Source organism: Parus major, chromosome 2, assembly GCF_001522545.3.
Source record: "Parus major isolate Abel chromosome 2, Parus_major1.1, whole genome shotgun sequence".
In the NCBI taxonomy this organism is placed as follows: domain Eukaryota; kingdom Metazoa; phylum Chordata; class Aves; order Passeriformes; family Paridae; genus Parus; species Parus major.
Genome location: NC_031769.1, coordinates 54,508,143 through 54,533,502, shown reverse-complemented (window position 1 = coordinate 54,533,502; position 25,360 = coordinate 54,508,143). Strand labels below are relative to the sequence as shown.

General features: G+C 36.5%; 1 protein-coding gene across 5 annotated transcripts in view; it reads left to right on the top strand.

The window, feature by feature from the left end:
• Positions 1–25,360, top strand: part of GOLGA4 (golgin A4) — a 71,797-nt gene that overhangs the window by 22,162 nt on the left and 24,275 nt on the right. For all 5 annotated transcript variants that reach the window (XR_001519537.3, XM_015618261.3, XM_015618262.3 and 2 more), the window contains 12 exons: positions 3,316–3,381; positions 4,538–4,852; positions 6,899–6,946; positions 7,335–7,391; positions 10,989–11,087; positions 11,611–11,749; positions 14,420–14,607; positions 15,577–15,660; positions 16,474–16,621; positions 22,726–22,904; positions 23,947–24,078; positions 25,135–25,290. Coding sequence is in view for 4 of the 5 variants with exons in the window: in XM_015618261.3 (XP_015473747.1) it covers positions 3,316–3,381; positions 4,538–4,852; positions 6,899–6,946; positions 7,335–7,391; positions 10,989–11,087; positions 11,611–11,749; positions 14,420–14,607; positions 15,577–15,660; positions 16,474–16,621; positions 22,726–22,904; positions 23,947–24,078; positions 25,135–25,290 (1,611 nt within the window). In the remaining variant the exon portion in view is untranslated. The remainder of the gene's footprint in view (positions 1–3,315; positions 3,382–4,537; positions 4,853–6,898; positions 6,947–7,334; positions 7,392–10,988; positions 11,088–11,610; positions 11,750–14,419; positions 14,608–15,576; positions 15,661–16,473; positions 16,622–22,725; positions 22,905–23,946; positions 24,079–25,134; positions 25,291–25,360) is intronic.

Sequence of the window (25,360 nt, the reverse complement as noted above, 5' to 3'; positions counted from 1 at the left end):
ATTCATTAAAACCTTGCTAAATGTAATAAATTGACTTAATGTGTTTTAAAATAGATGTTAAATATTAAATTATTCTTATAAATTACGTGTGCAAACCCTCCATAGTTTCCTTTAACTCTTTTTTATTTGTATTAGAATACATGATTTTTGAAAAAAGTGTGTGTGTTTAATTTTTAAGTCCCATTATCACAGAATTAAGTAGGATGGAAAAGACCTCTGAGATCATCGAGCCCAACCTATGATCTAATAGCATCTTTCCAACTAGACCATGGCACTAAGTGCCACATCCAGTCTTTTCTTAAGTACTTCCAAAGATGGAAACACCACCACCTCTCAGTGCAGCGCATTGCAATACCCACTCAATCCTTTTGTGAAGTCTTGGTAAAGTGTTTGTCTTCCTCTGTTGTCAGTCCTATAGTAGCACAGCAGGTGCTTTGTAAATTATAAAGCAGGAGCTAATTTTTGATTTGGTTTATCTTATTATTAACTTTTCCCATTATGAGGAAAAACAAGAATGAGTAATGGAGCCAGGAATGCAGTGTAGAAGTGATTTAGTTAAAAACCTGTAAAAACTGTTAATCCACTAGGAACAAATCCTATACTGCCAGAGTACAGAGTTCTGAAGCAGAATGCAGATTTTGTTCAAGCCACATGAAGCACAGCTTACAAATCCAGACTTCTTGTATGGCTCATTTTGTTTTGTCTGTATATGGGTAACTGCTCAGTTCTCTGGTTTTCTTAACTATCTGGATTTCTCTTTGTTCTATGGTATTTCTGTACTACCTCAAATTTGCCCCATGTCAGATCTTTTTGTAGCCTTTTTACAGTAAATCATTCCTCTGCCACATAAATGTTTAGGTATGCTTATTGGCATATCCAGAGTAGAAGCTGTGTGTGTGATCATGTAGGAGATATATATACAAGGGTGACTATGATTGAGATTTCAGTTCTATGTACACCTTAGATTTGCAGCTTGCATATAACTGTCAGGATAGAGCTTGATTAAAAGTTAGAATTACACTGCTCTTAGGTGAATATACCCATCTTTTGTTTGATATGCCTCAATGTTTCACTTCTCTGGAAAAAATCCATGTCCAAGATGGTTTCTAGCATATTCTGCTAATTTAGTTGGACTGGATTTATACAGCAAAAAACCATCTGGATTTGTGTAAATTAGAATCATAGAATATCTATGAGTTGAAAGGGACCCACAGGATTGACCCAAGTCCTACTCCTGTCCCTGCACAGCACAGCCCGATGAATCACACCATATTTCTGACAGTGTTGTCCAATCACTTCTTGAACTAAGACAGGCTTGGTGCTGTGATCACTTATATGGAAGCCTGTTCCAGTGCCCAACCACCCTCTGGGTAAAGAACCTTATTCTAATATCCGACATAATCTTCCCTGACATAACTTCATGCCATTCCCTCAGGTCCTGTCACTGGTCACTACAGCTCCTGCCCCTCCACATCCACTCATGAGGAAGATGTAAACTGCTATCAGGTCTCCCCTCTGTCTCCTCCAGGATGAACAAGCCCAGTGACCTCAACTGCTCCTTGTACAGCTTCGCCTCAAGGCCCTTCATCATCTTTGTAGCCCTTCCTTGGATGCTCTCTAATAGTTTTGTATCTTTCTTATACTGTGGCACCCAAAGCTGCCCCCAGCACTCAAGGTGAGGCTGCACCAGTGCAGAGCAGAGGGGACAGTCCCCTCCCTTGTCCAGCTGGCAATGCTGTGCCTGATGCACCCCAGGACATGGGTGGCCCTCCTGGCTGTGCAAGCACTGCTGACTCACATTCAACTTTCTGTCGACCAGGACCCCCAGGTCCCTTTCCATGGTGCTGCTCTCCAGTGTCTTGTTCCCCACTATGTCCATACAATCCAGGGTTGCCTCATCCCAGGTGCAGAATTTGGCACTTGTCTTTGTTGAACTTCCTATGCTTGCTGATTACTCAGGCCTCCAGTTTGCTGAGGCCCCCTCTTCCAGGGCCTCTCTGCCTTCAAAAGAGTCAACAATAATTTAGTATCATTGTCAAACTTAGCATACCTTCAGGTCTGGCATTCAAGTAATTTATGAAGATGAGGAGCACAGGGCCGAGGATGGAGTCCTGTGGAACCCCATTAGTGACAGGACACCAGTTTGGTGTCACTCCATTCACTGTAACCCTTTAAGCCCGACCTATGAGCCAGCTGCTCACGCACTGCATGATGTATTTATCCACTGTATGCTGAAAATTTTGTCTAGAAGGATCCTGTGAGAGACATTATCAAAAGCTTTACTGAAATCCAGAAAGATTACAAGTGGCTTCCCTTGGTCAGCTCAGTGGGTGACCTTGTAATGAAAGGAAATCAGATTTGGCAAGCAGGAGTGTCCCCTCATGAACTCATTACTGGTTGTGACCAAGGATTGCTCTGTCTTGCAGCTGTTTTTCTATAATTCCCAGAAAATCATCTCCATAATTTTTCCAGTCAATGAAGTGAGACTAAGAGACTTGTAGTTTCCAGGGTCATCCTTCTTGAAAATTAGGACTGGATTAGAAAACACCTGAACACAGGACACAGGAAAAGCAGGATAGACAGGCTAGAAACAGAAATCTCTAAACTCTGTAAAAGAAAAAACCAAACAAATGTAAAAAAAAATCCCCAAAACCCAAACCAAACACACCAAATAACTCAAGACTATTGTTTTTTGTTGTATTGGTTTTATTGTTTTGGGTGAAGTTTTTTTAATGTGTGTGTATTTCATTTTCCTTTCTTCGGGAATGCAAAAGTTTTGTGTAAGATGTATTTTCTGAAAATCTAATTTTCTTCCCATGCTTGTTGGAGTTTTAAGCAGTTTGTTACCAGCACTTCTTTTCCAGGTAGTTTCTGCCCCCGCAGTCTACCAAAACAGAAAAAGATAGTGTTACAGCCATACTCATAATGGCTGTAAATACTAGTCATCAGTTAGATTTTTCCTGGTATAATTTTGTCTTCTTGGTGTGTCTTTGATTTGTTCTAAATCAATCTAAATCAACTTTGTCTAAATGTTATATAAATAATCATTATGAATTACTTAATTGGAGATGTCCGTATTTGCAGATATTTCATACTAATCCATGCACACATAGCTGCTTTGTAGTTCTGCATATTGCAGCAGTCTGTTTTGAATTTAACAAACTAGCTTGTTTGCATGAAGACATTTTAATAAGCTTTCTAAAGAAAATACTAAAAACACAGTCAAAGAAAAAAGCACAGATGCTGTTTCTAGCAATCATTGAATTACACTCCTTGTGCTCTATTTCTTCTAATGGTTGTTTTTACCTCCTGTAGAACTTGAATAAACAACCACTTCCTGGATCCACAGAAAACAATGGAAGTGAATCTGTCTCTCCACAGGTATGTGGAGGGCATGAGGGGATTTGTTTCCTCCTTCACTGCTGCGTTGTCTTTGTGTTAAATTGGTTTAAGTGCCCAGTATATATCTTCATGCTGAAGCAGGAATGATAAGTAGTTGCCTGTCAGGATGCTCAGATATTTTGTTTGTGTGTAATCCCATTAGCTGGTATTAAGTATTGTCACTGATGTGTGGAGCTTTTTTTTCCCTAAGGACTGTCTAGCAGACTGCCAGCATTGAGATGCATCTTGCTGCACAGCCATCGTAGGATACAGAGCATTAAACTCACTTTAAAAGGTAGAGGGCCTATTGCATGAAAGGTACCTTCTAGCTGACAGAAAATAACTGATAGGCTAAAAATATTGTCACTAGTGATAATGATGTAGGTAATTTTTTTTTTTTTTTTAAATATGGCTCAGGGAAACATTTAGCTTGCTGAAATGGGATTAGCAGTGTCTTCTGGCATGTTCCTCCCAACATTTGATTGTAGAGGCAACATCATGCAGTAATGCTTTCACATCACTTCTGTAGCATAAGCAGTATAGGTTACCACAGCACAGAATCTTTTGGTATAGAATGAAGTAAGTACTATAGCTGCATAAATTAATAATTTTGTTTCATGTAAAAATCATAAAGCCATTTAAAATAAAAACAATAAAAGGACTGTTCAAGATGGCTTGCTAGAACCAACTATCATAAAGGATTTGTACTATTAATTTGTTCCCTTCATCATAAGAAGGTATCTGTGTCTGTGAGATAAATACAATCTTCTGTGTCATACATCAAGAACTGAATCAGTTATACTTTTCAAGTTTGAGACAGTAGTAAATAACTGTGTATATTACATCCTTCACTTTTTAGAGGGTTTACTCAGAAATGCATTCTTCTAAAATTTTAAATCAGAGCTGTAGTTTATTAGATTTAGTTGTTATCTGAAATTGCACACATCTGGTAGTTGTATGCTTGATTTTTCTGCACAAGAGATAATTCGTCTAAGGTAGTGGCAGCTATTTGGTGTCATGCACATGTTAGGTAACACTAGTTTCTTTGCACAGGTCAGGTATCTTTCCTGGACTTTAGTGTGTCTGCCTGCCTAAAAGCAGGCAAGAAATACTTACTTTCTATAAATAAATAATTACTTTCTTTGAATTTTTGCAGCAAAGTGACAGTCAGTCTTTTGCCCAGAGGCTTCAACTTCGAGTTCCCTCCATGGAGTCTTTGTTTAGAAGCCCAGTAAAAGAGACCCTATTTCGCTCTTCTTCTAAAGAATCCTTAGTACGAAGTTCTTCAAGAGACTCACTGAATCGACTAGACTTGGAAGCCTTCAGTCCCACCTTTGATTCACCTTCTGACGTTGAAAGTGAAACAGAAGAGCCTCCGGGAAATATGGATAACTTCAGCAAAGAGCAGTTGCTGCAGCGTCTGCGTAGAATGGAGCGCAGTTTGGGCAACTATAGGGGAAAATACTCAGAGGTAGGCAATGTGACTGGTGTAGTTAGGCAGAAAGGGGAAAGAGATTAGGCTAAGAGATTCTGCAGCAGTGAACAATCTTTTTGTTTTCCTATTTGGAGCAAATGTTTCAACTTAAAACTAACATGGGAAAATGAAACTGTTCTATTTTTGACCTAGATAGGTCAACTGTTTTTCTGGTAATAAAACATAGAAATCTTTTTTTCTCTTGTTTGTAAATAATATCCCTATGTCAGCAGTAGAGGTTAATTAATGGTTACTCACACAGAGCAGGCCTATTAAGATTTCAGCTGAAAGCATCTAGCAGGGGGTAGTGTTCACGACACAGATGAGCATGACTTGTTCTCCTGTGACAGAAAATTAATTTTTTTCCCTGCAACTTGTTCTTGAAATGCACAGTGTATATTCTGTCCATGTGCAATAGGCAAGCATTTTTCTTTCAATAAACAAGTTGTATTCTTCCTAATTTCCAGGTATCCCTGGGAGGAATTACTTCAAGCATCTTATTTTTTTGTATTTTATTTAAAACCAGTTATATAAGTAGTTTCACTACTCATTTTCCAAATTATTGGGGAAAGTAAAGCTGTCTAACTGGTGGTGGTGTTTTGGTATTGGGTTTTTTAATTAGTTTTGTGGTTTTGTTTGGGTTTTTAAATTGTTTTTTGAAGTGTGAATGTGTTGTATTTAAAACTGGACGTTTATACTGTTTTTCACAGTTCTTTTAATGTTTGCTGCCCTCAAATACAAAAATTCCTGTGCAGACTTTTGTTGAAATCCCTGGAATCTAAAATATGTATACAGTGACTGCAGTATTCAGCATATGCCTGAAAAAGCAGTTGTCTTACAGTAATTTTTCCTTCACTTCCAGCTAGTGTAAAATGTGTTTTTTTTAAATTTACGTAAATAGTAGTTACTTACATGAAAATCCTTCAGTTTGTGGGTTTGTTTTAGTGCTTCTCTGGTTGTTTGGGGGGGTTTTTTTTATTTATTTATTTTATTTTATTTTATTTATTGTAATCTGTCCGCCAAGTCCTACCTTTCTCTGTCAAAATGGCTTGGATTTTTTTCCTGGTTTTGTGGGTTTCTTTGGTTCAATTGAAAATAATTGTTATCTGGAGCTTGGAAGAAACTTGTTTCAATGTATAATGAGTAATTAAAGCAGAAATATTTTTTTCCTCTTAAAATAGAATGCAAAGTTAGCAACTCAAAAATATGGTAGAGGAAACCACCCATAACAGCTTTGATTTTCTTGTACGGGCAAAATAAATATGACTTTGAAATTAAAAGTAATTTTGAATTCTGAAAATGTTTAGTTTGTTTTAAGTAAGAATTTGAAGATATATTTTGACTTACTGATTTCTGGTTTCAGTGTTCTACATTTGTTTTTCTTAAATTTCTCATCAATTTGAGAATAGAATGTTCTAATTCTGAGTGCCATTATTCTACTTCAACATAATCTTGGCAGTTGTAATCAAATATTTAAGTAAACTAAGTTGGGCAGTTACTCCTTTCGTTAGCTTACAATGAGAAATTAAATACTGTCCACTTTCAATCTGTCTTTGCTGGATATATATGCAAAGCATATGGGATGAGAACATTACACCTTTTTTTGTTAAATTTAGAAATGTATTTTTTAATGCATGCTCTTTGTAAAATTATTTTTGCTTTATCTCCCTGGGACATGTACTCTTACAGGTGGTCACCCCTGTGGGGTAGCTGTCTGGGATGTAACTTTCTGACACTCTTGGTATTGACCCCCTGTGTTGAAGGACTGTATGTGGCATGCCATATCAGGGAAGGGAAAACTGTGTATGAATGCTGAGTAGCATCATTGTTTTGTCATGTAGGCTTGTATTTTTTTACATATTGGAGATATTTTATAGATAGAAAAAGAAAACATTAAGAAAATTTAAGTATATTTCTATCAAAAGAGTGTTCTCAAGTGGAGCGAAGAGTTTGAGAATGCAGGTAGTGATGCAACTAAGGAAATTATTTTGGTGGCTATACACAGATGTATTATCATTTTTATATCTGATTTGTGTATTTTAGCTAGTGTCTGCTTATCAAGTTATCCAGCGGGAAAAGAAGAAACTACAGGTGAGCATTAATTTTCGTCCTCTCTTACCTGCATGCTTTTTTGAATCCTAAAATGTGTAGTGACGATACAGATTTAGTTTTCAGTGTGTTGTGTATATGTAACAGAAGATGATTTCTTAGCTGGGGTTTCTGAGGGAGCCAAGGTATAATTAATTTGTCAACATAGCTGTGAAGTATTGTACTCCAGCCTTTTTTGTTGCATCAGCTGACTTCAGGTGATAGACTGTTAAATTGCCAACCCACAGTTGGCAGTTTATGACAATACTTGCAGATTAAGTGTGACTTGAGAGAGAAACAAATCATTACATCTGTGAAGTTTTTGAATTTGTTTATCCATTTCAAAATTACATTTAATACACCTGATCTTTATTCTACCTTTTTTCTTAAGAGCATTCTGAGTCAAAGCCAGGATAAAGCACTTCGCAGAATTGGAGAGCTGAGAGAGGTAATTTCCTTTATTGATTGCATGTTTTCTTTATATCACACCTACATAGGATCTTTTTCTGCCTAGCTTTTGACTTTTTTGTTCACAAAATATTTTCTGTTACAGAGCTGGGTATTTTACTGCTTTTGGTTTTTTGTTTATATGGAGTTACTCTTCTGCCTTGCTTCCCATTCAGCAGTTTACTGCTATACTCTTAAGACAGAGCAATGCATCACCAACTGAACTACTTCTCTTGTTCATTATGAAATAGGTAGAAGCATGTGTGGTTCTTGCAGTATTTTTGGGCCCAGCCGTAGATGTCCCTGTGCAATTTGTTGCTTTTTGATTACTGATGAATACTAATTCAGGCAAACACAAGTAATAGGCACATTTTCATAAGGATTTCAGTGACCATAAAAAAAAAAATTAGGATAATTTTTAAAAAAATCGTCTTTATCCTGGTTGTAATACTTACATTGTTTTATGGATTTTAGTTTCAATCATAAAATCAAGTAGGTTGTGTTATGACTTACCTCCTTAGGTTATAGTGAAATTAAAAGGAGAAGTTCTAGTGTGTTTGGTATTGATAACCAACACAATGGACTTAAAAAACGTGTATAGATGATCAGGCAGAACAGATTAAAAGGGCATGTTCAAAAACGCCATATTGTCAAACCCTGGTGGAGCACACTGTGAAGCTGAAGCCATTTTATTGCCTCAGGAGGTAGTGCAAGGTGTCAACCAGGTGTCGACCAGGTGTCCAGATGGGCATGCAAAGGCCTCTGTGCTCTTGCATTGCTAGAGACCTGGGTACCATTGGAGAGCTGGGTACTGTTTAGCCCAAAGTCACAGACTTTGTCTTATGACTGCACATTTACTTCTGGCATGGGCCATGCAGGGCAGCAGCACTGGCATGGAGGTTGTAGGAGCCATTAGACTATGGTGAGGTCCCACCTTTGCCTGAAGGCAGACTCACAGACAGGGAACAGGACCTGTCCCCTTCATAACGAGGGATGGTGACTGTGAGTGTCTGTCATGTGTGTACTCGAGGCTCAAGCTCACCCACAAGGAGGTGACTTGTGGGTGACACACTGATCCCTGTGACTAGTCAGGCAGCCAGTCATTTCAAGGAATGTCACTGGAAAATAGCTGGACACTCTTCAGCAATCCAGGGAGCAATTCAGGTAACCATGCTGTGAATTGTGTGTACTCATGGGATAGCAAATTGGTTCACATCTGTGCTGTTTCTGCCCCAGCAGCTGAGAGCAGCAGATCAGTCAGTGCTGCGAGTACTGTGCTCATCTGAGCTGTAGCTTGTGTCTGGAGCATCACCATGTCCTAAGCTAAACTGTCAGTACACAGGAGAGAAAAATCCATTGCATTACTGTCAGAATTGGCTTGCCAAGGTTGTGCGTTTTCCAGATCACTACGAGGTCAAATGAAAAAGGTTATTCTGTATTAGGTATCTGCATGCTCCTGTAGGATCAGTTTTCCAGTTTATTACTACTTGTTAAAGTCAGGCATATGTGGAACAGAGTTAAATCTTTGGCGGATGACAAAAGGTTGGACACATGCATTTTATTTTTCACTTCTATCATAGTTTTTGTGATTTATGTATGTAGAGAAGTTATACATATATTTATACATTTGTGTATATATATTTCATATAGAATTTAATTTCATTCTTGCCAATCTTGTAAATTTAAAGATTCCTTCAAATCTAATACTGAAATTGTTTTTCATAAATTGATACACTTCAAAAAGAGTTTTTCTGATCTTTTGGAAGCCAAGGTATTGCAGCATTAGCTAAAACAGACAACAAAGGAAAAATTACAAATAAAATGGTAAGTTTCCATTGTGGAAGCTAAAATGGTCCAAGGTAGTACATTGATATAGTAATTTGTTATCAGAAATTAATTTTAATAATCCTTTTATTCATCATACAGTCCATTTTCCACATAAATATATTGAATCAGGCAAGTTTATTCTAAGAGCGCCATGTAAGGGTAAACTAATCCTCCTTTGAGGCTAAATTGACAGTGTGACACAGTCCCTAGAAATCAATGTGTTTTTGCTTACCTTAGTTTTCTCCTGTTAGGAATAATTCCTCAAAAGCAGTCTTAACTCAGTCTTCAGTGTTCTCCTTCTCAGAAAAGGATCCTGAGGGACTCTGAGATCCAAAGAGGACTATTTTTGTGTTGGTTTCAATAAATCTCTTTGACACTTGTTCTCACACTAGCCTGCTTTGCTTTGTTTCAAGGAAATTGCTTTTAAAGCTCAGAAGCACAGGACAGAAGTGTGATCAGTAATTGCTGAGAACATGAGGCAATGCAGTGTTAAGAAGTGGATATAGTTGGGAAGAGAGGAATGGTTTTTGCAGTGATGCTTTCCCTCACTGTTCTGCCTGTGCATGGCTGGGCGGGCTCAGCTCATACAGCTGTGGTTTCCAAAACTGGTATCAGTCTCATCTGTGGCAGGGCCTTCACTGTTTGAGGTAAGGGATAGGCAGCAAGACAGCATAAAAACAACATTTAGAGCTGGAAGAAAGCAGTGCATGAAGCATCCAGGGCTCTGTTTTGTCTCATTTGCTTTTTCATCTTACTTTTTCTTTCTGTAGTCCTCTGTCTTTGCCTGGCTAATGGAACTCATGTTTATGGGTGGTGATTGCTTTTATACAAGTGATCTTTACAGAATAACAGTCATAGAAGCATTCTTTCCCTGGGGTAAATCCTGGGGAAGATATGTATAGATGAAATACATATATTAATAAAAAATATTAAAAAGTTTCTGAAAATATTTGCAGTGCATGCATGATATATGTGTGGTTCTGGTTCTCTCAGTAAGCAGTTAGATGTGAATTAATTTAAATACATTTATTTTCTATTAGAATGATAATTCTTTAAAGAAATTTAAATGTTTAAACTTTAAAAGCATAGGAAGTAATTAGAAGAAACCTCCTTCAGGAAGTATGTTAAAAACCTCCGTTGATCCTACTAATGAATTTAGGATATATCATATATATCCTAATATCTACAAGTTTCTAAGAATGTTCAGCCAAACAAATGCATGTAAGTATCAAGTAAAGCTACATATTTAAATTATTTGGCATTCTCTGCCTTTCTCATTTGAGACATATTTGTAGAAGAAAAAGACCAATTTTCCTCTCTTACACATGGCATTTGTCGTTTTAGAATGGTGGCATATAGAATGAGCATAATGAATTTTGCATTTCTGCTCTTTATGTTGACTTAATTTTGTAGCTAAATGAAGACTCTACCAAAGTGCAGTCTTCAGCTTCCAGGAGAAGTGTGTACATGGAAGACAGTTTTTCAGGAGCAGGCTTGAATTGATCCCTGTACAAACTTTTAGGAAAAGGAATCCTCGATAATTTTGCATCAAATCTAGACTGATGCCGTTTTAATTCTGGTATTTTATATTATTGGATGCTCTTATTATATTGTGTGGAATGTTGTATAGTAAAAAAAAAATGTACACTTTACTGTTGTAGTTTGGGATCCCAACTATGAAAGAGATATTTTAGATATTATTTTGTAATATGTTTTTAAGTCTTTTTAGTTCACATTTCAGTATTCATTTGAGATGTGTTTATATTATCAGGAGCTTCAGATGGATCAACAAGCTAAGAAACATCTCCAAGAGGAATTTGATGCTTCCCTAGAAGAAAAAGATCAACTTATTAGTGTCCTGCAAACTCAGGTATGATAGTTTACCCAGGAGATGTTGTTTAAAACTGCTCTTCCTACTTTTTCTTTTTAGCTATATATAATGCATATCTATGTTTTATTATAATTGCTCTGAAGTTGTAAAGCTTCTTGTGAATTTAGGATTTTCTAGAAATTGTGTCTTTGTGGTACAGGATACTTCTATAAAAATCTCACTCGTCTTAAATATGATTGACTGATTTGCACGTAAATATCTTTGTGATGTTTTTGATATCAAGATATCAACATTAGCAGATGCCGGACCTGAAATTGCTTTAGCCAAATTAATGTATTTTGTTTAATTGGTCTTTGTTTCTCTACCCATAGTTACTTTATTTTTGTTAATTGGAAGCATAATTTTGACTTAAAAAAAAATAATAAAAAGTTTCAGACAGATTTTTTCCTTTTTCTACTTGCTAGTATCAAAATTAATTTAACTCTTTCTAGTTTTGAAGACTAAAAAATTACCTGCTTAGAATCCTTGGAGTTTTTTTAACAAAAATAACTGTTTTGTTTAGGTGTCATTGCTGAAACAGAGATTACAGAATGGTCAGATAAGCACTGAATTGCCTGATCAAAATGTCCAATCAGAACCACAAGTTCAAAGTCCAACGAAAGAAGCCAGTGCAGAAAATATTGTGGAACCAGGAACCAATGGTAGGTATTGTGGCTTTTTCAGGAGACCTTACATTTTGGGGAATATACCTGCTGTTCTTTATGATGCAGTAACAATATTTAGGGCTGACCATATCATAGTAAGGATATATTTTCTAGAAGAAGACAACTGTTTTTGAAACCATCTGACGGCTAGAGGACAAAGGATAACCCTTTTAAGAAACTAAATTTTCATAAGAATTCAGATCCTGTATGTCTTTCCTTTGTCAATATTGATAATAACACTGTAATTATTGTTTTGTTGGTAGGTGTTCTTACTATCCAAACTCAGTTAAGAGATTCTGTCCCCCATCAGTGAGGACCTATTCCAGGAGTTCAGAGACCAGATTAGTTGCCAGTCTCTATCTTTTTGTTTGTGAATTTGGGATTTTTTTATCTTGTTTTATCAGAAAAAAGGTAAAAACAAAGATCAATTTTGATATTTCTGCTATTGAATAACCTAAGTGTTCCACACATCCAGAGGCTGTTTAAATTAATGGGATTCTCAGTGTTGTATATATATTTGATTACTGAGCAAGGGACATTATAATGCTGATATATAATAAAAGTGTCTTTCATTGGTACCCTTCATAAAAGGTAGGGTTAAGACAGAGGTAAACATACATCTTGAAATTGTATTTGTTCAGCATCTGCTATAGTCTTTATATTGAAGGGATGATACAAAATGTTAGGCGAGAGATGTTCTTATCTAATGCCATGGTTTTTGTACAGCTTAGACAATAATGAAAAATTGTGATTCAAGATGTTTTCTGTGCATGAGTCTGCCTCTGGACTGTAGTGTGCCAGGCATCCACCAAAGTGGCTCTCTCACTCTCCTCTACAGCTGGACAGAGGACAGAAAATTTAAAGAAGGGTTCATGAATTGAGATAAAGCCTGGAAGAGATCGCTCTCTAAACACTGTCACAACCGAAACAAGGTTGAATTAGAGATATGAAGTTAATTTATTACTAATAAAATCAGAGTAGGATAATGAGAAGTAAAATAAAACCTTAAAAACATCTTCCCCCCACCCTTCTCTCCTACCTAGCTCTACCTCCTTTCCCAGAGGGGCAGTGCGACAGGGAATGGGGATTTATGGTCAGTTCATCACTTGTGGTTTCATCCACTGCTCAGGGAGAGGAGTCCTTCCCCTGCTCCACCATGGGGTCCCTCCCACTGGAGATATTCTCCATTAACTTCTCCAGCATGAGTCCATCTCATGGGCAGCAGGTCCCTGTGCAGTGCTGCAATGTGAGCCCATCCCAGAGGCAACAGTCCTCCCCAAACTGCTGCAGTGTGGGTCAGTCCTCCATGGGGTGCAGTTCTTCAAGGACAGGCTGCTCCAGAGTGGGCTTTTCTCTCCATGGGACTATCATGGGGTCACAGCCTCCTTTCAGGCATCCACCTGCTCTGGCACAGGCTCTTCCATGGGCTGCAGGTGGATCTCTGCTTCCCCTTGGTCCTCCACAGGCTGCAGGGGTACAGCTGCTTCACCATGGTTATCACCACAGCCTGCAGGGGAATCCCAGCTCCAGTGCCTGGAGCACCTCATTCTTCTCCATGGACCTGCATGTCTGCAAAGTTGATTCCCTCACATGTTCTCACTCTACTTTTCTTTGGCCACAATTACAACTACACAATAACATTTTTTTCTTCTTAAATTTTTTATCACAGAGGCATTACCCCCATTTCTAATTGGTCCAGCCTTGACCAGCATCAAATCTGTCTTTGGAGTTTTGCCAGGGGTTGGCTCTGCCAGACATGAAGAAAGCTTCTGGCAGCTCCTTGCAGAAACCACCCTGTAGCTCCCCTTCCGCTACTGAAGCTTGGCCATGCAAATCCAGTACAATGCCAAATACTCTAGCAGCCTCCAGAGCATCAGAGCAGGAGCACACAGTAAAATACTACCAAATGTGCTAGTTAGACAGTGATTCAAACTGAAATGGAATAGATTTAAATTATAGACATTAGAGAAAATTCTTTACTGTGAGAGTGGGGAGACACTGGAACAGGTTGCCCAGAGAAGTTGTGGCTGCCCGATCCTGTGAATGTTAAAGGCCAGGCTGGATTGAGCCCTGAGCAACTTGTTCTGTTGTGAGGTGTCCCAGCCCATGGCAGAGATTTGGAACTAGATGATCTTTAAGATCCCTTCCAACCCAAAGCATTCTATGATTCTATGAGTAAAACTCAGAAAGACACTAAGTATAACCTTTATCCTGCTGAATGTAGTATTGCCAACCTGGATATTTTAGAACAAATGTCATACCCAGCCTTGAGAAAGCAAGAATCTCTGTGTGTGTGGCACTTGAGAGGTGTGATTTGCTTTGCTTCACATTTTTTCCTACTTGTGCATATTCTGTTAGTAGCAGTAGGCAGCTTTAGAAATCATGATGACTTTTTAATTACATAAAAAACCTAGTTGATTAATAGCTTTGTTTTGAATCTGATAAAGTAACTGGGGTTTTGTAAGCTACCTTGGTGTGAAAGACTGTGTTTACTAGCCTGTGTATGTGTTGAATGTTTCTGGCACTTGCAGTAGGAACTTGGAAGTTTTGCAGACTTTGTGCAACTTTTTTTAGTGACCTATGAGTCCATTTCATTGTGAATGATGAATACAGATCTGCATTTTGGGAATGGCATGCATATGGTAATGTTGGTGTGCTGTCTTGTAGAGGGTAATGAAGATTCTGTTAAAACTCTGGAAACTCTTAATCAGAGGGTGAAGCGCCAGGAGAATTTGCTGCAACGTTGTAAGGAGACTATTCGGTCACATAAGGAGTCCTGTGCCCAATTAACCAACGAGAAAGAGGCACTTCAAGAACAGCTGGAAGAGAGGCTTCAGGAACTGGAGAAAATGAAGGTATGGAAAATGCTCTTAGCTTTATGGGCAACCATGAAACTAAAGTTAAAAACTCCAGTATTTCCAAAATTTATTAATAGGCAGACCATGAAACAAATTGTCCCTCTATTTTTTTGGAGAAAAAGGTACAAAACCCACTTGGAATTAATACACTCAGCAATTATTCTAGAGTGGTGAATTAGGGTATGAAACCTTACTGTATAAATAACCATCAGATTGGTATCAGAAATAAGTTGTTGTGAGAAATTTGGGTGAGAAAAAGACTGTCTTAGCACAGAAGACAGAAGAAAGTGGAGTAGAGCTAAATCTTTAAGACATAGTGAATGAGGCAATAATTATGTAAATCAACAGAAAGAAAAGGAAGGCAAAACAGTGGAGATCAAAATACAGTGAACATAAGTGTAATCCCAAAGCTAGTAAGTTAACACTTTGCTCAATTTTCCTTTTAAGACCATTAATGCTGAGTGTGGGGCATAAGTAAGGTGGCTAATAGTAGTGAAACCTGAAAATGTGCTAAATATAGCTGAACTTAACTTTAGTTACAGAGATCAGATTTCCATCTCTGTCTTCATCTCTGAGCACTAGCCTGGTTTGAAAAAGCTCTGAAAGACTTGAGTATTTTAATAATATCTTCTACAGAACGGCTAGTAACAGTCATTTATGTTGGATTGCTGAGATCCTCTTGTAATCCCAGATGCAGTTAACAGAGCAGAAATCTTAGACATATTTCTTGTTTTTCTTTAGCAACTCAGACCTCCATGTGTGGAGTCTCTAACAAAGCCTTCAGATCTCTGAATTATTACAGAAGCCATAAGGCAGCCTACCTCTGGGAGACATGAAAGTAAATTAAAACTGCTCACTTCAGTTTCCCTCGATTGTGTTCTGTGTTCTTCCTCCAAGGCATAGTGCAGGGTAAGAGCCAAAGCTAAGCTATTTGTCAACCAACTTGTGGTTGGGATCTTTTTTTAGGACCTTCACATGGCTGAGAAGACTAAACTGATTACGCAGCTACGTGATGCAAAGAATTTGATTGAACAGCTAGAACAAGACAAGGTAAACAAATCTGTAGGTTTTGAGGAAGATTGTTTAAAACACAAAATACTTGGCTCCTGGTATTAGAAGCTGGTTTTAATGGTCTGATGGTTTCATCTATGTTTTAATAAACAAGTAATTTAAGCTACTTAAGAATTTTATTGTATATATACCATAAGATATATGTCTGTTAGGTTATACTTAATACTGCCACAGGATATTATTTAGAATGAAGCAGATATACAAGAAGTGAATACACTCCTTGATGACAACTCTAAAACAAAAAAAACCCCAAATACAAATGAAGATGAGATATAATTAAATTAATTTAAAAATAACCAGTAAAGTAACTGTACTTTTGATAGACAATTAGGAGTTTCTCAGTTTTTAGCTCCTTACAAGTTTTTTTTAATCACTGTCTTGTTATCTGGAGTATCTTCTGGTGGTGTCATAAGTGGCATGACTAACATTGTATGGTGTATTTTCAAAAGAGAAGTACAGACTCTACAATGCTTTTAGTTTTGGTTTGTTAACAGAATACATGTTTCAAAGGAAAGTGGCTGTACTAGAGGAGGAAGTTTTTGCATAGTCTAGGCTTGCTGGAGTTCTTTTCACCACTAGACAAATTTTGGATACTCTTAAAAATAATCCCTATTCTTACCTTCTTTTTGTTAGTAGTTTCTGTTTTCTGACATAGAAAAATCCCATGATCTCTGGTCTTGTAATAACAGGCTACATTTTATTCCTGACAAGGATTGTGCCCTGGCTTGAAATTGTTTCAGGTTTATGTCTTATTTATTTGCTAGCTTTTTATCACAAGGGCCTTTTCCATAGGGCATGGTAATTGCGGAGACAAAGCGGCAAATGCATGAAACATTGGAAATGAAGGAGGAGGAAATTGCCCAACTGCGTGCTCGAATCAAACAAATGACTACAAAAGGCGAGGAATTAAAAGAACAGAAAGAAAAATCTGAAAGAGCTGGTAAGAATATATATAGATTACTGGCTTTCACATTTGTGCATCAGAAAGCTTCAGTGTGGCATTTTTCAACAGTTGCTGTTTGGAATGGATATTGAGAGATGCTCTTTTTATTATTGCTCTACACATCACCCATGCTGCCATCATTACTAACTTCATTTCTGGGCAGTAGCTTTTGACTGATTTGTCTGTTACCAATAAAACTGATTTGGGAAGGAAACTTCTGAAAGGCAACATACTTCCCTGTTTATAGGAGAAAAGATTGATGGAGTCTTCTTCTGGTGTAACTTAAGAAGAGAAACTTGAAACTACTATAAATTGTCATTATAATGCCACCAGGAATTCACATAAAAAACAGTGTGTGTGTGTGTGTGTAAGAGTTTGTGGAGAAGTGAAAATGTTAGAACCATAGTAACCATTTTCTTTAAATTATTTTAATGGAAGCATTTCTGATTTAGGTGAAACAGCAGTGGCAATTCCTTTGCTTCAGGCTTGTAGCAAAGGAACATTCATGTAACTGTTACATGATGTAGCTAGCTTTTTATGAAAATTAGGTAACATTATGTGCTCTTGGAATTCTCCTTTTGCGTGAAATGAAGTTAAACCATTCTTTTTTAAGCAGTGAAAACGTTTTGTAGTACATCAGAATTCTTTTAGAATAATTTAATTTGTTCTCATGGGCATGTAAAGAAGCTCACTCTTTTGGCAGCAGCTCAGGTGTTACTCTGAAGAAAATATTCTACAAATTTTTTTTCTCTAAAAAGTAATGACAAGTTCAAACAATACAGTTCACAGTGGTTTATTTTAAGTCTATATAGATTTAGATTAGAACTTGCAATTTGAAAGATTAATTTGGATAGATCATTCTGCTGTAATGCGGAAAAGCAGCTGGAGCATCCGTCTTGTGAAGATAACAAACATTTTGATTAGATGCCTTCCTCTCCTATCCCTTCAAGGTTGCATGTTTCTTTTTAGTTCTGGAAATTCATAATTCAGAAGTCTGTCAGTCCTGCTAAAGTTGTATTTTGTTTGGTACTGGGAGACTAGGAAGCTCTTCATGATTAAAAAAAGAAGGTGAAGAACCTTTTAATACTTCTGTAGATATGAATTTATTGTCATCGTTGTTTGCAATAGTGTTTTTTGAGGCAGGAGAAACAATTTCAAATTATTAATGTACTATCTACACACACTAATTAATACAGTAATTTCTTCAAGTTTGCCTGGCCAGAAGCTGAAATCAGGTTAGAAATGATCCTATAGACAAATGGAAAACTTTCTGTTGTAATGAGAAGTAATTTAATTTGAATGAGTGTTGTGTTGAGTACACTATTTTTCTAGGGGAAGATTTGTATGTTAAAAGTGCTCTTTTTTAATAAAAAAATTTAAGTACTTTGATTGATTTTACAGTGCATAAGTATCAACTTTACCTTTGAGTGCATTTATTTATTTTCTTTTAAGCATGCATATATGTGTGTTGTAACCCTTGGAAAATTAGTTAACACTCCTTTTAAGACAAATTGTAAGGTGATGTTTATTAGATTTTTCTACATCCTTGGTTTAATATGTTCCAAAAATATTTTAATCTACAATGTTAGTTGTAATCTACAATCTAGTTCAATATACAATGTTCAATTAAATTATTTGAGAAAACTGCTTTGCATACCAAGAGAGCCTCAAATTGCTTTTTAGGCTGCAACCTTGGAGTTGTAATGGCTTTATGAATTGGGCAATTTCATGTATTTGAGGTTAACATTTCAAGTTGTGGTTTTTGGATAGTTAATGTGAGGTGACTTTCACAGAGCCACAGAATGGGTAAGGTTGGAATGGACCAGTGTGTCTTCTGGTCCAGCTTCCCTGCTCTACTGGGGTTGTCATTAACATGGCACAGAACTGCATCTAGACTGTTCAATTCTAGACATCTTTTTCTGTATCATGGTTTACTGAGGAGCAAAATTCATGGAATGAAGTAGAAATGTTGATTTCATTTACTTCATAGCAAAATAAGGATAAGCACAATACACTTTAAATTTACTTTTGTAGTTCTGCTTGGTGGCTAAAAAGTGGTGTAGTTTTCTGTCAGCTTGCCTATTGTTACATCTCTGGCATTTTTCTTTGTAAATCAGGACTTTAGTGAATTGCTCTAGTGTTTGATTTAATGTGAATGCATTTTTGTGTAATGAAATAGTGAAAAGATACGTGTGCTTGTTTTTTGTTGTGTTGTGTGAATTGTAACTTGGTCTCCCCAGTTGAAGTACCTTTTTTTTTGTAGTTAGAGGTACATTATGTTGAAGTCTTACAGAACATCTTGTTTTTGTGCATCCACACATGCCAATAAGTGACTCATGGTGCCTTTCCCAAGCCTTGTATGAACAGGACTGGGGTAAGGGCTCTGTTTTTTTTACATCACACATTGGGTGCTTGAGCTGTGTTCTAAAAAGTAAATCCTGTGCTTCTCAGGCACTTCTACTTGAGGTAACTTCAACACAATTTTTTTTTTACTTCAACAGAGATCTTTTTAGTATTTGTAAATTTCCAGGTAAACTTAAGTTTGTTTATCCTGAGATTACCTAGCATAAGTACTTTGACTTCTCAGGATGCAGATTACTGACTTATTTATATTCTGTGAGCAAACAAAGTCTTCAGAAAGCAAATCCTATTTGTAGGCAGCATTTATTTTGCAAGCTTAATTAACATATCCTTAGCACCTTTCTTCAGTGAAAAAAAAAAAGGCCTGGACTGTACATTTAAAATCCTGCCTAGATGCACAAAGCTGCAGGAATGATTTCAACCTTTTTTTGAAAACTTGGACATGATGCCTGCTCTCAGCAGTCAGAAATTGCACCTGTAACCCCTTCTTTGCCGGCTGGTTTACAAAGCTGGCTTGCTTCCTTCACAATTCTTGGCACTAGGAGGCACTGCTGGCAAAGAGAAAAGGTGTGTGGTGCCAGCAGAGGAAACAGACGGCGTTGCAGCGCACCTGGGTGTTCCTCTGGGTGGGAGGGGCAAGGCGAAGGGAACTGAGATTGGTACTTCGGAGTGGCCTAGGTAAAACAGTCAACTCTCCAGCACATGTTTTATAAAAAAATGATTTGCAAACCTTGCACTCCTTAAACTGTGCTCAGACTCATTTTTTTGTGATTTACATACTGCACAGGAAAGTTTTCAGTTTGTCTGGCTTTGTCACATGAATGGGGTTTTGCAGGACTCACCTGAGACTCTGTTGTTGTGCTTGTTCCTATTTCTGATTTCCTAATGTGCCTTTGTGAGACTTCATTCAACCAATACTTGATTGAAAGATCTTCCCTGAACAAAGTGCTGCAGGCTGGAGAAGAATGCAAGAGGCAGTGCCTTTACTCTCTGCATTCAGAGTAGGTGTATTTGAATAAAAACATGGACTTTATTTCATGTTTTGATACATTGTAGAATTAAAATCTCTCACAGATTAAAAGTAACAGTGATAACAGAGACCACATTCTGTCTGCTTGGTGATAGTTTAGCCCTCTGCTGGTTTGAAACTTGGTTGTGTCTAGCTACACTAAACTACTTTGAATGAAAATACCCTGTTTTCCTTAAGGGCTAAATGTGCCTGAGATGCATATAATTTAACTTTTAGAGAGCTAACTGTATTTCTGTGAAATATTGCGTCTATGTGCTTTCATAGCCTCTTGGCTTTTTAACCATCAGCTTTTGTCTAAGTTTTTGTGTTAGCATCCTGCTTGTGATTATGGTGATGCAGCTTTTGTACTGCATGTTGCTCAGCAATTCCATATCAGTAGTCAATCCTATTGTGAACCTGGATCTTCTCTTTGGCTGATCTGTGGGCTATGGCAAATGTATTCTCTTTCCTTTTGCAGAAGTAACAGGTTTCTCAAATGAAAACAATGTGCATGATGCTCAGAACAAGGATCAGAAAATGTGTGTGGAAAAGTGAAATAACTTAATGTTCTACTTGCAGGCTTTAGTTTCAAGCTATACTGGGCAAAGGCCCATAGGGTGAGGTTGTTTTTGTTTTTGTGGGGTTTTTTAATTTGTTTGGTTTTTTAATATTTTTGTTTGCTTGTTTAGTTGGTTTTTTGTTTGGTTTTGAAAGAAGATGATGCTGTAATACTGAAGGACTTCACCAGTTTTGCTTGGCCTGCTTTTGTTAGGACTGAGATGAGCATCAGGGAAGTCTCCATTCTCCAACCACAGTTCTGCAGGCTGTATTCATAATCAACTTGTGCCTGGTGTGGCAAGGGGGGAGAACTTGAGTCCTGCAGATTGCAGATGGCAAATGCCTTGATAGGGCTGTGAAGAACTGTGCAAAATAAGGAGCTATAAGCCTTGTGCATGGTTGTATTACATTTTAGACTGTTTTCCTGCTTGAAAAAATCTCCAGTGATCTTAATTTTTTGTAATAGTTTTAGCATTTAAACAGAGCCAGGAGTGGATACATTGGTCTGCTTTGGTATTGCCAGAGTCAATAACAGCCTCATTTTGCCTTAAAACATGACTGTTTCTGTGAGTAGTCAGAAAAAGACTTCCTCAAAAAACAGAAGAAAATTCTGTAAATGGTCAGAATTTGGGTGAATCTTGTTTTATGAAATTAAGTTACTTGAAAATGTATTTGCAGCACTGCCTCAAAAGTACAGACTGTGGTTAAAATCTTGAGTTATCAATGTTATCAAAAGCTGTGGAATGGAAATTATTGCTCACTTCTCAAACACATGCCAGAATGTTATTAAAGATAATTTCAAAAAAGCAAAGATTGCAATAACTGCTGTGAATGCCTACTAACTGATGATGAATAAAAAAAACTAGAGATATGTGAGTCTATTACATTTTTCTTTTGGGGGCAAAATTTATTGGAAGAAAGCTTAGCATGCCAAATAACACTTCAAAAATTATTTTTTTTTCTGTTTCCTTGCAAAATTGAGTCCAAATAGTCCAGGGTATAATAGAATAATATATTTTTAGGGGGTTTGCTCTGATAAGTTGCAGTCTTGATATTGGTATTGTGATTTTGAATTTTCCAGATGTGTTTTGCCATAATTCTGCTATGCAAACATAACATATATAGAAGAGTGTTCTGAGACTGAATTTTTCTAAGATGTTGCAGGGGTTTTCCACATTCATGATCCATTCAGGAAAAGAGATTTCCCTAATAATGATTAAACTCTAGTCTTGTGTAATTCTGTATAAATTCTAGCATCATTTGTAGTGAGTTTTAGGGGTATTGAATAAATAAACAAGCTCACAGTACTGGAATTTATTTGGTTTCTTTTTATATCTAAATTACTATCTGTGAAGTGAATAAAGCATGTTAGAATACTTCTCCTTAGCATGAGATGAAGCTGTGGAATTATTGCTTCTGTTTTGTAAATTAAAATGTGTTTCAGTGGATTTGTGTATCCTGTGCAAGAGTAAATTAATTTCAGTACTGCAGCTTGAATCTTCTTTTGAAGCAGCTTATAGCCATTCAAATTATTTGGGGGCAAATCTTAACTTTTAAATTTTTGTTATTTTTACATTTTATTTGTGAAGTTAGAAGTGCCACACAGTCTTCATAACACTCAGCTACTACACTGGTAGAAGTGGACATTAAATGTAAATAGTGAGATAATGAAATTATCAAAGTCATCTCTGTGGACGCTATGAAACACAATTTAAAGAAACAATTCTCTAGGTTTTAGAGTTTGGAGTTACTCTGAGGTATGTAAAGTGCCTTGTATTATACATCAGGAGAAACTCTTCATGACCCACAAATAACTGACTTACTATAGTAGTCACTCTTGTTTTGTTTCTGTCTGCTTGTTTTAGTGTGAATTACCTTCCTTTGTGCAGCTATTTTCCACTTCTTCAAAGTTTACTCAGCAGGTATAGGGAGCAGTGTTATAGTTCATTCATTAATATTGTTTATGCATATTATAGTGATTTTAGGCAAAGAAATAGAAGCTACAGGATGTATTGGAAGAAATTCACATCTATTTGTCAGTTCTCTTTCCTTTCTAGAAAATGAACATGTGAATTCTTGATGAATTCCTAAGTTCATTTTTCTCTTTTTGTGAAATTCTTCTATCAAAATATACAGTTTTTTCTCACTTATCATGTACATTTTTTTTTGGCAGCTTTTGAAGAGCTTGAGAAGGCTCTAAGTATTGCACAAAAGACAGAGGAAGCTCGGAAAAAACTGCAGACAGAAATGGATGAAAAAATTAAAGCAGTAGAAAAGGCAAGTGAAGAAGAGAGAGTAAATCTTCAGCGGGAATTAACCAGAGTGAAGCAAGAGGTGGTTGAGATTATGAAGGTAAAAACTTTATAGCAATTAAGCCATTGTTGTAATTGCATCAGTATGGTAGAACTCTGTTATAAAGCTTTTGCTATAAACCTGTAAAAATTATTTTCTGTGATTTAAAGATTTATTTAATGAAAAAGAGAAAGCTCCTCATAGATTTTTTTGCTCCAGCAATTTAAATCAGTTCATTAATGATAAATAGTATTACTCTTTGCTTTACAGTATTTAATTAAATTATTTATTAGAAGTACACTTGAGATATTAAACAGGGACAAGAAGAAGAGATTAATGGCAGGAAGTTCACACATCTCCACCAGGAACTTGGGTTTTAATCACTTTTAGCTTTTAATCATTATCCTAACTTAGTATGTGTAAATATTTACATGTACAAATGTACATGTGTTTAAGAACTTGTTGTCATATTATTTGCTGGTCAAAAGTTTCTATAATTTGCTTCATCTGGTGTATTTAGGTACAAATTGCTGGAGTACTTCACATGTCTTGCAAAGCTGTAAATTTGAGCACCCTTGAGTTACAGTTCTTGTGTTGACGTTCATAATGGTATTAATTTTTCTAAGAGAATACACTGATGCTTTAAGAGGATGACTGACGTGCTTTACATTATTTTTACATGAAGCATGAATGTAGGTCATAGGTAACTGTCTACATAGAGTATCACCACTTGACTTTTCTGGCTTATGAAATAAGAATACTGGGAAAGCTACAAAAAACTTCCTTTTCCAGTGTATTATCACGTTTTATCTGAATACACTAAGATTGCCTTGGAACAAGAATCTTTAGAAAATATGGTGTTTCCTTTAGTACAACTATGAAAGACTTGAGAAGGAAGATGTATAACTTCAGGCTTGAAAATAAGAACTGTTAGGGCTTAATATTAAGCACTCCAAGTGATCGTAACTTATTCAAAGGGAGGAAATAGATGGTTCTGGTTTCTTCTGTCTGTTGCACTACTTCCTTATTAAGAAAAAATAAAAGTGTTTTGTTTGTTAATATTTTGAAATGAGGTTTTTTTTTTTTTTACTTTGATTCACAGAAGTCTTCAGAGGAACGAGTTGCTGAACTAGAAAAAATCCATAAAAAAGAACTGGCTACCAAAGATCAGGAGCTAAATGAGAGATTGCAGGCTCAAGAAAAGGTATTCCAGGAGAAGATGAAGGCAGCTCTTGTAAGTAAACCTAAAATATACAGAAAGACATTTCTCTAAGTGTGAGTTGGAACTAGAAGTGTTGGGTTGACACTATTCCACAGTGAGAGTCCTTCTACACTCAAAGATAGGAGTGCTCTCCAAAAGTCAAATAGCTCAGGGACTTCAGCAATATGAAAATAAAGCAGCTGCAATGATCCAGACTGAATAATGATAACTTACCACTATTAGTGGTTCATATCAGCTTTGTCTTATAGAAACTATTTATATTTTTTAAAATTATTTTTAGACTTGTTTTTTTAACATCTTCCTATGGATCATTAGCAATCAGCTCCAGCAACTAGAGTAAAAGTACGAAAAATGAGGCTGTTTGAAAGTGTATAGTTATGTCTGGTTGAATTGTGTTATGTGAACAGGACTTACTATTCCTAGTGTTTGACATCAGAAAAAGCATTTTCTTTGAGATCAAACTGGGAAAAATTTTGGTATTCTTTGCACTTTTTCATGAACTGTAATCCACTATAGATAATAATGTAATTTTGCCTAAATAGTTGATATATATTTGTAACATATATGCATATATATCATCTATATATATCTGTTACAAATAGTGGATTGGTTTTTGTGCCTCTCCATGATGGATAGTGACTAGGACTGAGAGACTTTGACAACTATGTCCTGAATATATTTTTCTACCTGTTTCACAGATTACTTTCTTAATTGTAAGAAATAGAAGCTTAAAAATATATTAGCAGTGAAAGCAAGTGAGAACAACTTCATTCCTCTCAGATGTTATTTGTTATTCTCAATTAATAGTGCTAAACAAACCAAAATGGAAGGCTTTGATTGCATTGTTTTTCATGCAATGACAAATGGTTTCCAGGAAAAAAAAGGAAATGATTTATTACAGTTATGTTTTCACAGATGAAATACAAACTCCATGTGTTTTTGTGTAGAAAATAAAGGTGATTAGTGTATGACTCCTGTTAACTGATTTGAAAATATCCTATCATAATGTTCTTGAAGGTGTGATGACTATATTTATAGTTTATCGTTTAATTGTACTTCTTCATGCAGGAAAAGAATCAGAGTGAGTGCTTAAAAGCCCTCCAAGAGCGAGAGCAGCAAGAATCCCTAGCCTTAGAAGAATTAGAGCTGCAGAAGAAAGCTGTACAGTCTGAGTGTGACAAGAAAGTTCATAAGATGCGTCAAGAAGTAGAGACTTGTAGAACTGTGAGTAAAGATTCCAAAAGACTAAGCATTTACAAGTATGTGTTTACTGTGACAGGTTTACAAATGGTGA